The sequence below is a fragment of the Acanthochromis polyacanthus genome, chromosome 9 (assembly GCF_021347895.1).
Source record: "Acanthochromis polyacanthus isolate Apoly-LR-REF ecotype Palm Island chromosome 9, KAUST_Apoly_ChrSc, whole genome shotgun sequence".
Lineage (NCBI taxonomy): Eukaryota > Metazoa > Chordata > Actinopteri > Pomacentridae > Acanthochromis > Acanthochromis polyacanthus.
Genome location: NC_067121.1, coordinates 25,519,257 through 25,534,259, shown reverse-complemented (window position 1 = coordinate 25,534,259; position 15,003 = coordinate 25,519,257). Strand labels below are relative to the sequence as shown.

At 42.2% G+C, this 15,003-nt stretch overlaps 2 protein-coding genes across 2 annotated transcripts; one reads left to right on the top strand and one right to left on the bottom strand.

The window, feature by feature from the left end:
- The first annotated feature begins 126 nt into the window (after positions 1–126).
- tal1 (T-cell acute lymphocytic leukemia 1) lies at positions 127–5,802 on the top strand. Its single transcript, XM_022194966.2, is given in 5 exon segments — positions 127–589; positions 1,821–2,393; positions 2,734–2,822; positions 3,787–4,053; positions 4,056–5,802. Coding segments are annotated over 4 exon segments (1,152 nt in total). The 5' UTR covers positions 127–589; positions 1,821–1,857; the 3' UTR covers positions 4,316–5,802.
- A 3,718-nt stretch (positions 5,803–9,520) lies between these two features.
- Positions 9,521–14,995, bottom strand: otol1a (otolin 1a). The gene is made up of 6 exons (XM_022194963.2): positions 13,532–14,995; positions 11,802–11,907; positions 11,218–11,696; positions 11,047–11,136; positions 10,828–10,899; positions 9,521–10,681 (listed from the first exon to the last, which is right to left on the bottom strand). Exons 3-6 carry the CDS (start codon positions 11,672–11,674, stop codon positions 9,786–9,788), a joined length of 1,515 nt encoding a protein of 504 aa, XP_022050655.1. The 5' UTR covers positions 11,675–11,696; positions 11,802–11,907; positions 13,532–14,995; the 3' UTR covers positions 9,521–9,785.
- Between the last annotated feature and the right edge of the window lie 8 nt (positions 14,996–15,003).

Here is a 15,003-nt window from a genome sequence, read left to right as displayed (position 1 = left end):
GATATGGATTAATTGATATGCCTTTTTTTTTAAGGATAAAAAAGAGTTATCTTATTGTAGGATAAATGGGCTTAATGCAAAAGAAAAAAAGAAAAAAACTGTTGAACATTTAAATAGGTCAAAAGCTTAACCTGTACCTTTGTTTTCTTTCATCAAAAAAATTAAAAAAAAAAACACCTCAACTAGCTCAAGCTACAGTACCTCACGTTGTTACAAGCCGTTGCGCTGTGCCTGTTTGCTTTTTTTAAAATGCTTTGCCCTCCACAAGACTATATAGCCCACGACAGCCAAATAATAATGAATCATTTCATAAATAATGGGTTTAGTCGCTTATCAGGAATGAAGAGGCCGCTGCCGTGCGCTTATCTCGCTCGGCCACATTGCGGCCTGTGTTCCGCTCCCCGTACTGAGGGAGCGCGCTGGATGCGGCGAGGAATAACTCACACACACACACACAGACATGCGCGCACACACATACACACGCACTGCTCCACAACTGGCAGAAAAAAAGAAAAAACCTCAGACATGGATGACCCACTCACAAAATGGCTCCACTTACACAGTAACATCAACAACACGGCTGGAAACGGTAAGTGCGTAAAAAACATCTCTTTATTTCAAATCGGCGCGTTCGTCGCTCCAGACGCTTGTAATCGGACAGCCATCGTGTGTGTTTTACCGTTGTAATGAGCGAAATGTTTAGCCGATGTATATTTTTTTCTGCTATTGTCCAATGGGCTGGTTGAAGCTGCATACGGACTGGAATAACGGATGCGAGGCCTATTGGAGAAATTCCCAGGAAAAGAGAAAAAAAACATAATTAGTGCGTTTTTGTTTTAAAAATAACCGCCTTCTTCTCGGTAAAAAATCTTATTTCTGAGACATTTCTCGAATTAATTAGCGGTAAAACAGCTGACATTGGCGTGTGGTGTGTTCTGTGACCAATCTTTGATGTTCGGCAGCAGCGTTATGGCCTTCAACACAATCAAACTAAAAAAAAATACTCCTGACTTCTGTGGCTAGATAGAAATAAAATGATCCGATCCAGGTATTTTTTTAAAAGATTCACTGAATTTCTTTGAAGGCAAGAAACAAAGAGGAATTTTATTTCGACGAAGAATTGTCGTTACCTCTTCGTAGTGCTGACATCCACAATCTCTCTGCAAGAAAATCGCCGAAAAAAATCAACAGCAGACAAAAAAAAATCGCTTTTCTTATATTCCAGTGTGCGTGAATGCAGTTTAACGTATAAACCGTAGGCTGCTGAAGGCCAGTAATCGTTAGATAAGAGCTTCTTCTTCTAACAACAAAACAAAACACGCACCGCTTGAGAATCCACAGTATTTTAAATATTATAGATTTAAACGTCATAATTTATGGCGAAACTGGCAATTTCAGAAATGCACTATGATCCTGTAGGGAATATATTATAGCATACACCTAAAATATTACACAAAATCCCCACAGAATCCCGTGAAACTAAACTATATTTATTAAATATAATAGTCGCATTAGTATTAAATGTGTGCGAGCTTTTCTTGTATTTTTAAAAATCCAACGAAATGTATCAATTTAAAATCAATTCATGTAACCAGCAACTAATTGCCTTTAAATTTGCTGTTTCATATTATTTACGTTGCTAGAAATTCCTGAGTAGAAAATATTATTTCTTAGAATATTAACAATTAGAGCTCGAGCTAAGAATATTGACGATAAATTATGGGTTGTTGTAAGAACCACAAATGCGTGGTAATATCTGGTTTGTGACTTCCACAAATAATGCTCTGCGCGATAAATTAATCGAGGGAAATCTCCTCTAGGACGCAGTGGACTCTAGCGAGTGGTGACGGGCTAAAAATGATGGAAAAGCGGCAGCAGGAGCTTTGTCCTGGAAGTCCCGACGCAGGCTCCGGTCCTGGAAAGCGGGAGGACTCCTCCATCATCTCCAGACAGAACGGATGCAAGGAGGACGAGGAGCCGAGGAGGGGGGAGGAGGAGGGTGAGGAGGAGGATGAGAGGGGAGGAGGAAGAGGAGGGAGCTTCAAGGGGGTTGAGGAGACGGATGACGTTCCTCTGCAGAACTCGAGCAACGGGACCAGCATCAGCATCATCATCAACGGCGTTGCCAAGGAAACTGCCTCTCACAACGCCCTTGACCTGAAAAGGGAAGTGCCGGTGATCGAGCTCTCCAGGAGGGACGCTATAAAAGCGGTAGAGCAGAGGACTGAGAGCCATTTGGTGCCGATCACGGAACTTCGCAGACCTCCACCGCTGCCGCTGCCGCCGCCGCAACGAGACGACGCTCGAATGGTCCAACTGAGCCCAAACGCGTTTCCTGTCCCGGCCCGGGCGATGCTCTACAACCTGGCGCAGCCTCTTGCCGCCATCAACAGGTAAAGGTGCAGTCAGAAACAGGAAAAAAAAAATGTAGCTTCATAGATGCAGCATCATTGTGAGTGTTCTCCATTGGAAGTTAGAAGTTTGATGGCCATTGTTGTGCCTCACAAGAACAGGGCAGAGGAAAATAGTTGTGGTGTATCTGAGGTCACATTGTGTTTACAAGATTTACGATGTGCATGTGTGACATAGAGAACCTGGCCTGTGTGTATGTGTGTGTGTGTATTCCTGGTGCAAAGGTATAAGAAGCTAGAAGCAATGAAGGAAATGATGTATGATGGTATTCCTGTATTCCCATGTACCTGTGCATCTCTTGTCTCTTTTCTGTTGCTGTAGTCTCGGAGGGGAGTCGGAGCAGTACAGCATGTACCCCAGCAACAGGGTAAAGCGCCGCCCGGCGCCTTATGAGGTTGAACTCGACGAGGGTAGGCGCATTTTAGATCTTTATAAGTATGGTAAGACGCACTTCTGCTGTGTCCTCCTTCTGCCAATTTAGTCCCCTGAACGTCCCTCCCTCATCTCCATTGTCATTCATCCACTGACATGGATCTATACTGTACCCAATCTGTCTGTTGCAGAAGATGCCTTGCAAAAAAAGCAAAAAAAAAAATCACAGTGTTTAACCCCTGAAGAATGAACACATCATAATTCATGGCATAAACACATGCTGCTAATCTGAATGTCAAATACATGTACCTGCATGCCATTAAAAGCTCCCTTTTCAGGCAGATTTGGGGTTTATTTCATTTGAAACATTCTTTCCACTGCTGCCCACTCACTGCCATATACAGGGGTGGAGGATGGGGGTGCTGCTGCCTCCATGCCAAGGTTTTACTGCAGAGTGGGCTGAAGGATTAAGATAGACTGGGTGTGTTCCAAGGGCAACAATAGCCTAGAAGACACCATTGTTGGGGGTGGGAGGACGTGCCTACCTGCAGTGGAGCATTTTATTATGACTAAATAAATAAAAAGGGCATAGAATGCTGAATAGGAAGCGCACAGTCTCCCCAGCACCTTTTTCCTGGGGTTTGCATTGCCAAACCAGCCATTTCTCTTGTATCACATCACAGACAGAGTAAAGCGCGATTCTGTTCCACCATCTAAAATCCATGATTACACGGAGGACAATTTTGTGACTTAATTCTTTAGGTTTGGTAAACTTTGATGTTTTAGCGCAAGATTTTTGTTTTGTCAAAACCGTTGTGCATCTCTTCTCCCGCTGATACTTCCTTCACTGCTGTTTTTGTAATTGTGTTACTCTACCGTTTTTCTAAACCACATTTTCGGTTTCAGCTCAGCATTTCATGTTTGGTGTTACTGTCGGCATCCTTGCTTTGCCTCCTTACTCTCTCCGTGTCTCTCTTTTCTTCCTCCTTTTTCCTCTGCTAGCTGGCCAGCCAAAGATTGTTCGTCGTATCTTCACCAACAGTCGTGAACGTTGGCGGCAGCAGAATGTAAACGGGGCGTTCGCCGAGCTTCGTAAACTCATCCCCACTCACCCCCCAGACAAGAAGCTGAGCAAAAATGAGATTCTGCGGCTTGCTATGAAGTACATTAGTTTCCTCTCCAACCTCCTGGAGGATCAGGATGGTGGGAGGAATGTTGGCAGCACAACTGATGGGGAAACAGGGCTGCTGGTTGGGGTTGCGGCCCACGAGGGGGGCCTCAGGGTGGGCCACATCCGGACACGGTGGTGGGCTTGGCCAGGGATGATCTTCTGGAGACAATGTCACCAGGCTCCAGCTGTGGAAGTCTACCTGACGGCGATGCTGAAGGCAGTCCAGAGAGCTTTATGGAGGACCAGGACTCACCTCCGGCTCCGAGGACTCTAACAGCATCACGTGGGCCCCCACTGCATCTAGCTGCTAGGGATCTGAGGCGCAATGGACGCCCGTTAGATGGCTCCAGTCGCCGATGATGCTGACGCCAACAGACCACAGACAGAACACCTGAGACTGAAAGGAAGCAGTGAGAGGGACTACGAAAAGAGATGGATATGCTCAGGACCCTGTTAGCTTTGAGTCATCAGCGTAGGAAGGAGAATCAAGCTCCACATAGTGAGATATTGGTGTCCAGAATGGATCATGAGTGCATTCTTGTCTCCAAGCAACACCTGAGGCAGTACTGATGAATAGCTTGGTTGAATTTGATCCAGCAAAAGACTTGTAAATTCTGCATGTCTCATGTCTTTGACTGACCTGCGGATTATAATTTCACATGTTTTGAAAGCTCCAAAGACTGGATATTCTATACAAGAAAACCACAGAAAAGTCAAAGAATGATCACACAAAGACGCAAACAAAAACAAAAGACGAAACAAAACAATAGTCTTTAAACAGACACTCAGCTCAAAGATTGTGTAAAATTGAGAATCAGTGTTTCACATGGCACTATTAATTACAGTATGGTGCTGCCAGAATAGATCCACTTTACCTGTAGAGTGCTGCAAGTAAATGACTCTAAAATGTCACTAATAAACCTGGAAATTCATGCCGAACAAGTTTGATGTGTTGGAGTAATGACACAAAAGAAAGTTTGCCTCAGTTGGAGGCCGTAAATAAATGGACTGGACTCAAATTGTGCCAATGCGATTAAGTATGTATTGTAAATAGCATTATATTTCCACTGCACAATGTAATAACGATGACTCAAATTCAAGTCATGTGGTTGAAGATGTACCATAGTGTGTTTGTCAATGGGTTTACTAACAAAATGTGTCTTTTAGGAGACAGGAACAAAGGGGAGGGGAGAGATCAGGCAAACTCAAAATGGAAAGCAGAAGTGCATCAGATGTGGTACCATTTACTTCTGTTACACTTTGGCGGTGAGAAAATGACACCAAATATGGCAACAGATAGTTTCACTGCCTGGAATGAATATATCTATTTGAAATTGCTGTGGAGGTACAAGACATGCAGTGTTCTTAAAGTGTACAAAATATGGGTCAAATGAAATCATGAAATGACTCATGCAGTCCTTTTGATATGAATGTTTCAGTGTTTGTTTTTTTTAAAAACTGTAATGCAGTTGTAGTTTAGTAAGGTACACAAATAAATCCCTTCATTGCCGCATTTCACATGCACACGTACAGACATAAAAACACGAGGCATACATGGACACACACCACCACTGTCACGCAGTGTTAATATCATAACAACACCAGCAGTTTTCTGGCAAAGACAGTTAAGTATTAATCACTGTTGTTGGTTTTTCTGCTTTTTCAGCAGGACCCAGTAGCCTATATTGGTACCTTTGGTAACTATGGTATTTTATGAATTGCAGTAAAGGGACATTGTACGTTTGGTAATGACATATTTGTTGTATGATAGCTGTATCTATAAATATATCCAATGTTAAATTGATGAATTTTATACAAAACCCCTGAATAAAACACACAGAGGAAAAGTCTTGTATTTGATCTCACTTGAGCATGCTGTGGTTTGAATTCAGTTCAGTTAAGTTCAATGCAGTTCAATATAATAGTCTTGTGCCCTCATTTCTTCGTATACGAGTATTTGCCTCCCTGTTAAACAGTATTTCATAACTGCGGAACCTAAATGACAAATCCATGGAGGCAGACAGCCTCATGCCATGCAACTGTTTCCCACCTTAGTGTTTAGCTAAAACCACAACCTCCTCCGAGAAACTCCTCCTATGGACGCTGGAATCCTCACTTCCCCCCAACAAGTGACAACTTCCCGTGGAGGTTAGCATGGCTCGGTGACCTGCAGGATATCCTGCCATTGTGAAAGTGGTTTTGACAGCCTCCACTGCACTCGCTTGCCCGCTGTTGTGTCTGTACACATTGTGAAACAGCCTTACCTACAGAGACTCCTCCGCCCATAAGTTATTCACTTGCACAATTGAAAAGTTATGTTCACCCATTTGTGGGCACTGATATGTTATATATTTATATATATATATATGTACATACATTGAGCCAAATTGTTGTAGCTTAAGCATGAACGCAGCTTCTTTTTTTTAAAGTCCACTTCCCTATATTCTATAACTTTACACAGTGGGTAATGCCACCAGTACCACTACTACAACAGAATGAACACTTAGACATTTACCAAAAGCTATAATTGCTTCCAGAGAGCATCAGAGACATCCAGGTGTTCGGAGACCTCTTCCTGTGCTCTGCTCCGGCTGTGCTTGGACTCCACTGAGGGGCTCTCCGGGTTAATGCCTGCCAAACATTTACCTGCTTCAGTGTTCCTGACTCTCCAAAAAGACGCAGACTCACAAAAGAGAGGGATACAGGGAGTGTATGTGAGGGATTGAAAGGGAGGGAGTGAGAGGAAGATTGTGGCTGTGTGTGTGTGTCTGTCAGTGTACATGTTTGTGAGAGCAGCTCATGTGTGTGTATGTGTGTGTGCGCCGCATGGATCAGTGTGTGTGTGAGCTGGCATGTGTGTGTGTGTTTATCAGCTCTGTGCAGATGGGTGGCAGAGTGGCTCTTGCAGCCAAATGATTCAGTATGCTAATGAGTTGTTATCTGTGGTGCTGCAGGAACAATATACTGTCTTTCTCACAGTGGGAATCCAGCCTGCTGGGAACAGATTACACTGCACACACCGCCAAGGTAGTTATTTATATTTTCACACAGAGTAGTTGAAAATACATAAATGCACACACACACACTCATGCACACATATCCACAGATAGGCCTATAAACAAACAAGCAAAATAACATTTTAACAAACACACACACATCACCATCACCAAAAAAGGAAGTGTAAATAAAGTGGCAGAAATGTATGTCCTTCACCAGTAGATGGAGATGTCACTCTGGGCTTTCCTCTTTAACAGGTCTCATTGTTATGTGTCTGTTCAGTATTCTTGGCTAAATTATACATATTGTGTTCCCTTAATTAAAGTTAACTTTCAGTTAATTCAGAATGTTCCAATCAATTTTCCAATCAATGAAGCCTCTCCAGTAGAGAGAGAGTTTCAGCTTAAAAGATGCAACCTCGGCTGGGAGAAGAAAAACATTTTTTTTCCGATGCTGCAATAAGTAATGAAAAACAATAAATGTCAAATGTAATCACCTCCCCTCATCTGAGAATTTATTCCATATTTGCACACTGCAAATTGCACATAACATATTTAACTACAATTATACAATGATCATTGCATGGCAGATTTCTGCTCTTCTGATTTTATCTCTTGCGACCCATAGAGATTTAGGTAGGTGATGGATTTGAAAGGAAAAATCCTGTTTCTTTATTATTCTTTCATGAATGCATAAGGGGCAAAAGCCCAGGGTGTCTTTAATTGTGTTAAATTCTACATGCCAAAAAAATAGCATTCTCAAATGTCTGATACATGACAATAATTCATAGTGTCTCCCTCTGGAAAACAGAGAAAAAAATGCTCTTTTGGTAGAGCAACTAATAAAAATCCAAGTCTTATACAGATTTACATTAAGAAATGTGGCATTTTTATTTCCTAAATAATCTGTGGTAGATAGCATTGATTAAAGAACATGGAATTTCCTGATATAGGATTAGTTTATTGCTTTGTCTTAATTTAACAGTCAAGATATGATAATAATCTGGCATTGGTATTAAACTCAATTTTGATTTTTAAAAAAAGAGTAAATTAATATCCTGTTACATTTTTGAAGAGATGTACGGACAAAGGAAGAATTAATGTCTTAAATACACACTTCATTATCAGTTAAGATCCAATTACTCATATTTTCTCATTCATCCATCTGTCATGGAATTTGAGGATCATTTTATGTGAAAAACAAAATGTGCAAAATCAGTATGAAAAGCAATGTTATACAAATAGAAAGGTAAAGAGATATAAAAGCCAAATTATTGCATAAAAATGGAGGGCAACAATGGTATAAGTTACTGTATCTCTCATGTTTTCTCACTTCATGTGTAAAAAGATGCAGATTTTTAGTGATGAAATATTTCTGTCCCAGTTACTCAGAATTTCTAGTAAAGTTTGACAGACACAAGCTTTTATTTGGTAATGAGAAACTATTCATGAACCCCAAAATGTAACAATTACAGAGCACCATTAAAAAGCGTTTAATACAAAGCACCACAGTCCCACTAATTCCTACATTTAACAAAAATGTCACAGCATAAAAATGCCTCAAAGCCTCTCAGTATTACAAATACAAAATGTAATTTATCTTATAAATGGATTGCTGTTGTGCAAAGGAAAATGAGTTATTATCAGTTGTAATCTGGTGAGAGGTCTTGACTGTTTAGAGCCTAATGAGATATAGCATTCGTAAAAGCCAATGCTATTTTTCATCGTACAATGTGGGGACACTAGAGTGTAATTTATGGTGCACCTTGCTCTGCTGCAGAGGGTTATCCTCCCTGTTCAGAGCTGAGGCAGCTAATCTGCTCTTATGGCTGTGTAATATCAATCAGGCATTAGTTTTTATGTCAGTTCGGGTGATGGATTTACAAAATCATATCAGTCTTTGGCATTCCTGTGGATCTTTCTCCCCTACATTGCTGCTTATAATGTTTGCTATTGATTAGAGGAAACAACAAGCATCACACTCCTGCTCTTGCTGTTTTTCTCTCATGCCTACAGGCCTAGTAAATTACCATATTCACATCATGAACCTATTTCTGCATTTTAAATGGAGCGGAGGCAGAGCTGTGGTGAATGACAAGCAGGAGTGTAAAAAATAGTGTGCGAGAGTGAACCACAAATTCTGCAGTATACTGCATGAAAGGTATCTGCATTGACGGCTTAAGTATTCACCTTGGCTTGTTTTGCCTTCCAAGTGTGAACAAGAACATCTTGAATTTTTTGTGCTTGCATTTTGAACCTGTTTTCTTTTGGATTTATCCACCATGATGATGGAAATATCATATTCATAGTTTTTGTGTAGAACATTTTTAATTGCCATCATTTTCTAATGCCTGGGTGTAACATTATCTTCAGTGCTTCTTTGCAAACTTGAACATCTTACGCCCTCTAGTGGAATACTCACGCAATTATATAACATTTACTTCAATTGGAACCAAACTTGCATGTGGCTCACTGACACAGAGCTTATCTATCCTCACTGCAATGACAAATGATTCATAAATTAGCTTATAGCTTAGTTTCTAAGTAAATGAATCTCAAAGGTCATTAATTTCAAGCAGAGTCATTTTTAATGCAGTGTTACAAAGAACTGAAATGTTGCATACAGCAATAAATTCAAGCCTCATCCATCTCCAAATACAGCAAGGCAAGCAAAGCAGTTGGTTTGATTAGCACAACAGAAGCCAAGCAGATACTGAGCAGCAAGACTGAGCTGAATCACATTAATTTGACAGAGCAGTGCAGTACAGGGCTGAAAGCTGTGCAGAGTCTACAGGGAGTAGAAGAAGAGCTCACTCAAGGTCAAGAGGTTGCAGTCACAGGTTTTCCATGGGGGCAGGTTTGTTCTTTGAGTCCGGGTAAAGCAGGAAGCCAGAGAAAGTGCTGTCATCCTCGCTGCTGGAGTAAACTCCGTTCCAGTCTCTCAGTGTCTCCAGCCACACCTGGTCGCCTTCGCTGAGCTGCAGCAGAGCGAGGTTGGACGCCTGATCGATGTCCTGGCCGTACAGAGAGTCTCTTGTCCGCAGCTTCCGTATCCCATTAACCACCAGGGCAGCACGCACGGGCCGGTTGCGCACAGTGATGTGATAACTGAATAAGTAGACCCCCGGGTACGTGACGTTGAACTTATTGAGTGCCGGATCCCAGTGTCCCTCCCCGTTGTAAAACACTTTATCAAACTTCACAGGCAGGCCGGGCGGGGGGAAGGACCTGCTGGGGAACAAACCCACACTGAAAGCAGAGCGGACCTGCTCCACACTCTCACCTGGAGGGCCTTTCGGACCACGAGGCCCACGTCCACCTTTTGCTCCCCTCTCCCCCCTCACCCCTGCCATGCCCCTCCCACCTGGTGGTCCTGGGGGACCTCTAGCCCCAGTATCCCCCTTCCCTCCTGGAGGCCCTGGCTCCCCCCTCTCTCCCCTTGCACCACCAGTTCCATTTACTCCAGTCGGGCCCATCTCCCCTCTCAGACCAGGGGGCCCTCGCTCACCCACGTCACCTTTCTCTCCTTTCTCACCCGGTAAACACTCGCCTGTAAGTCCTTGTTCACCTTTCTGACCCTTTGTCCCAGCAATCCCCGGGGGACCCATAGGCCCCTCTCGCCCAGTGCTGCCCTTAGTCCCATTCAGACCAGGCTCTCCTCTTTCTCCTGGGTCCCCTTTCAGGCCACTGAAGCCACGTTCACCTTTATCTCCTCGGGGCCCCGGATCACCTAGTACGTGGAGAAGTTATGTTCACAAAGGAAGAATCATCTTTGATTTTCAAAAACAAGATCCATTCAGTTTATTCATGGAGTGCATTCATGCAGTTTAATTCTATGCATATCTCTGTCCATGTTCTTATTAGAAAACCACACACCTTTTTCTCCAGGTTTTCCCGGGATCCCAGGAGTACCAGGTAGACCCGCAGGTCCTTGATCCCCTTTTTCACCTGTAGCAGTTTTGATAAATAAAGCGTAGAAAATGACATCCACAACGAACTTATAGAAAGCAGCGTTTTGCAAAAAAGGAGAGAGGGAGAGAGAGAGAGAAACCGAGACACATTCAAGAACTCTCCTGGTGATAAGCCCCGTTGTACCTATGTCGCCATTGAGTCCATTGGCTCCAGGTAATCCTGCTGGTCCTGGAGGTCCTCTGGGCCCCGTTTCTCCCTTTTCTCCAGGCAACCCTGAAAAACAGAGAAGAGTAGGAAGAAGGACAAATTTGGCCACAAAAAGTGCATTTTCCTTGAAACAAAAATCCATCTTACCCACAGGGCCCCTCTCTCCTTGTGGCCCTGGTGGCCCTCTCTCTCCCATGGGCCCTACGGGACCTCTTTCTGGCGGACAGCACTCGCAAAAGTTGAAGAAGCATTCATTGTAGTCGAGAGTATAGTTTCCATGGGTGTTCCCAGGCGGTGCTATGGCATCAGTATGAAACTCAGTTGGGTAAGTGTCGCTGGGGTACGTGGTGCTGTCTGTGGGCGACAGGGAGTATGCATCCATCATGATCTCGGTTGTTTCGTCTGTGTGCAGGCTGCTGGAAGGGGATGTGGTTGTGGTGGTGGTGGTCCGCACAAATCCTCCACCCCCACCTCCACCATTGCTCCCAGCTCGAGGGGGCTTCTTGGTGCTCTGTGGTTTGGGCCACCGTGTGGTTCTGGCACCAGAGGCCAGCATGGCCATCAGGGCCACAAACATCAGGAAGACAAGGTGAACGGACGACATACTGAAGGCTTGACGCAATGATCTGACGGAATTTAGAGGAATACAGACAAAACAGGAGCAGCATTTGTCATTGCTGTTGCAACACAGTGGGCTTACATTGTAGAAAAAAGCAACGAGTGCGACTTACCTGTTGATGTAGACAGTGTTGACTCTTCACTCCATCCCCACCAACGAGTGATTGATGATGTTTACCTCCTTCCTTTTATTGCCCTGGTAGCCCAAGATCTGCACCTCTAAGCCAATGACAGAACAAGGGACAGCAAACAGTGGGGGTTATTAGGAGGTAGGTGGGCTGGCAAGAAGAGATTACGTGACTCCTGAGGGATATGAAATAAAGCAGGTTGTATACAAGGCAAGACTTTATTCTTTGTGATATGGGATATGAATCCAGGGCCCAAGAGTCTCTACACTGCTAAGGTGTTGTTCACACACATGCTTACTTTGTACACAAACAGGAAAAAAAAATATAAAGTTACAAAGACAGACACACATTCACCCAACATGTGTACATACACACAGTGTTTATACACACAATCTCACACATTGTCGGTAATGAATAACGTCCCATATGAGAGCTACCAAGTGCAACGCCGTGTTGTGATCACACCATCTGGCAGTACCTCAAAGCAGAAAATGGATCACCATGCACACAGTAGGAGAAGGATCAATGTCCTGTTACAGGCGGCATGGCCACACTGATCCAATCATTCACCTCCTTGATCTAACAAACCCAAAGAGTAAATACAGTAAAACCTCATGGAAACCTGGCACCAGTGCACCCTCACATGTCTCAGAATGTGTGTTAGATGGAGTTTCAACCTTTGACATTAACTCCAAGATTCCACAGAAAATCTGATTTCAGTTTTTATTTGAAGAGTTTGAGGGGATTCGTGTCGATATGTCCTGGCAAACTGAATGAATTGATACGTGACTATTTATCATGGCATGTTTTTTGTGCAATTGTTGTTGATAAATGGGGTAAATATAAATGAGAGCAATATCAGAACTATCACTTAATCATCCTCTGTAATTTTACAATATTTCCTAATCATGTAACTGAAATTATAAATGCTATTTTTGCAATCAGATCATTAAATTGAATGTAGAACTTGGATGTTCCCACTCTGATCGGTGCTTTTAGTGAAAATGGAATAGCTTCAATAATGAACTCTAAGTGATTAATAGATTATTCTTTAGATGATTCTTCAAAATTTCCACCAAACTCATTCAGTCAAACTGCAGCCTTTTTATTTATATGCTAGAATAGAGCATTGTGTCACTTTTCAAAACAGAAAAAAGCCTTATATAATTGGCTATAAGTAGATATGGTCATACTGTTTCAGTATCATTAAATTACTGCATTTCATTAATGGATTGAAGTTACTACCTTATTATTGTGGTGAAAAGAATTTAAATTATTACTATTATTGCATTATCAATAGAAAATTTGTAAAAAAAAAAAAAAAAGCTTTCATTTGAATTAATCTCAAGTTTGTTTAATGTACAGCGAGTGTCTTTTTGGCAAATTAATTACACTCAGTATGAGTGGAGCGATAGACTACAACCACAACTGTACTACTTGTTGTTCCAGTGTTGGAGTGTCACTCAGGTCATTACTGTAGTGGGATTATTTACAGCATTTTCATGGGACATTGCTTAACATCAAGCTCTATGGACAGTGTTCAAGAAAAACAAAAGAACCTTGCTTGGGCTTTGGCACCAAACTGCCAGATGAAATTTTGCTAAAGAGCATGAAAAGAAGCCTCATTATTATTGAGAGTACATTCTTTGATCAGATAAGACTGAAATATATCATTGTTTTTGGCTCATATGGGGTCCAGCATGTGTGTCACATACCTGGCCAGAACAAACACACTCCATGTATAGTCCCAAAATTGAAGCACAAAGCTGGGAGTATGATGATGTGGGGCTGCATGAATGCAAAGGTGTTGGTAAGGTGACATTTATAGCTGGAACCAGATATACCTGCGGATATACCAGAACACTGGCTGATAAGATAAACCGCAAAAGTGTCGCAGAAGAGAAATATTCCAGTTTGACAGCATTCCAAAGCGTACTCCCTAAATTACACAAGAGTGTCAAAAAAAAAAAAAATAGTGAAACTTATGGCTCATGTCGTCTGATCTGAATCCAATAGAACACCACTGGAGAATTTTAAAGAGAAAAATAGAGCAAGACAACCCCTCTAGCAAAGACCAGCAAAAAAGGGAAAAAAAGAAAAGAAAAAAATAGTCTCGGAGAAATGGCAGAACATTTATCCAAAAATGCATGCACTTCTGGTGCCCTACTTGCCTAGGAGGATTAAAAATAAAAGCAAACATATAAAGCACCGAAAAGTGTAAAAGATTCAAATCTCGGCAATAAACATTCACTGACTTTAGCTGCATTACATTTCTGGTTTGGAGCTTGCCAGTTGTACATTTTAACTGTTAATTTTCCATTATTCATAGCAACAAACACCCTATTGTTCAACTTCGACGTGATGCAATTACTGTGACCATTGCTCAACAGTTCAACAACCTTAATTGTGGTCAAACTGGCAATACTTGTTCATACAAGTCTGAACCTGAAAAGACCGGTTTCCTGTACCAAGCTCATTACTGAAATGAACTGCGAATTAGAAGAAAAAGGTCATTCATCTGACAGATAGTACAACTCTACTTTTTACATGCTTGATAATATCATTTATAGCTATTGAGAGTTATTGTTGTGATGCTGGATATGCACACGATGGATGGTATGTTACCCCACAGAGCCACCAGGAGGCAGCATTTGCTCAGTGCAGTAGATGGTGTGTTGAACATATGAACAAAGACCTTTCCTGCTATGAATTATTTGGCAAAAGTAGAGCATGTTGCAGTCTATAATTAGATATTATTGCGACATGAAATTTAGATTTAAATTTAGTTGCATATGCAGTGCAGCTACTTTGTGTTTATGTGTGGATATTATTTTGCGTTGCATTATTCTGGTATACTAATTAATATCCGGTTGCTTAAAAAGTGAGCAGAAGACGTCTGGAGTGAGAATGTGTCTATGATGTATTATGGATGACATCATTTGATTCCGCAGCCCCCGCCATTGGTCCAGTGCTTTGCTTGTCCATGGTGTGAGTTTGCAGCTGCGCAGTCTCGTCAGCGCCGACTACGTTTGAAGTCTGTGTCGAGCTACCGCTAATAACAAGTGTTTCCGCTGCAGCCTTTCAAAATAAAGCCCTCAGTTGAAAAGCGTAACTGGTGGATCAGTGTAATTCTTGGCGCTGTTTTTGCTTTATTAGGCCAACCATCACTCTTCCGATCTTGCTCTCA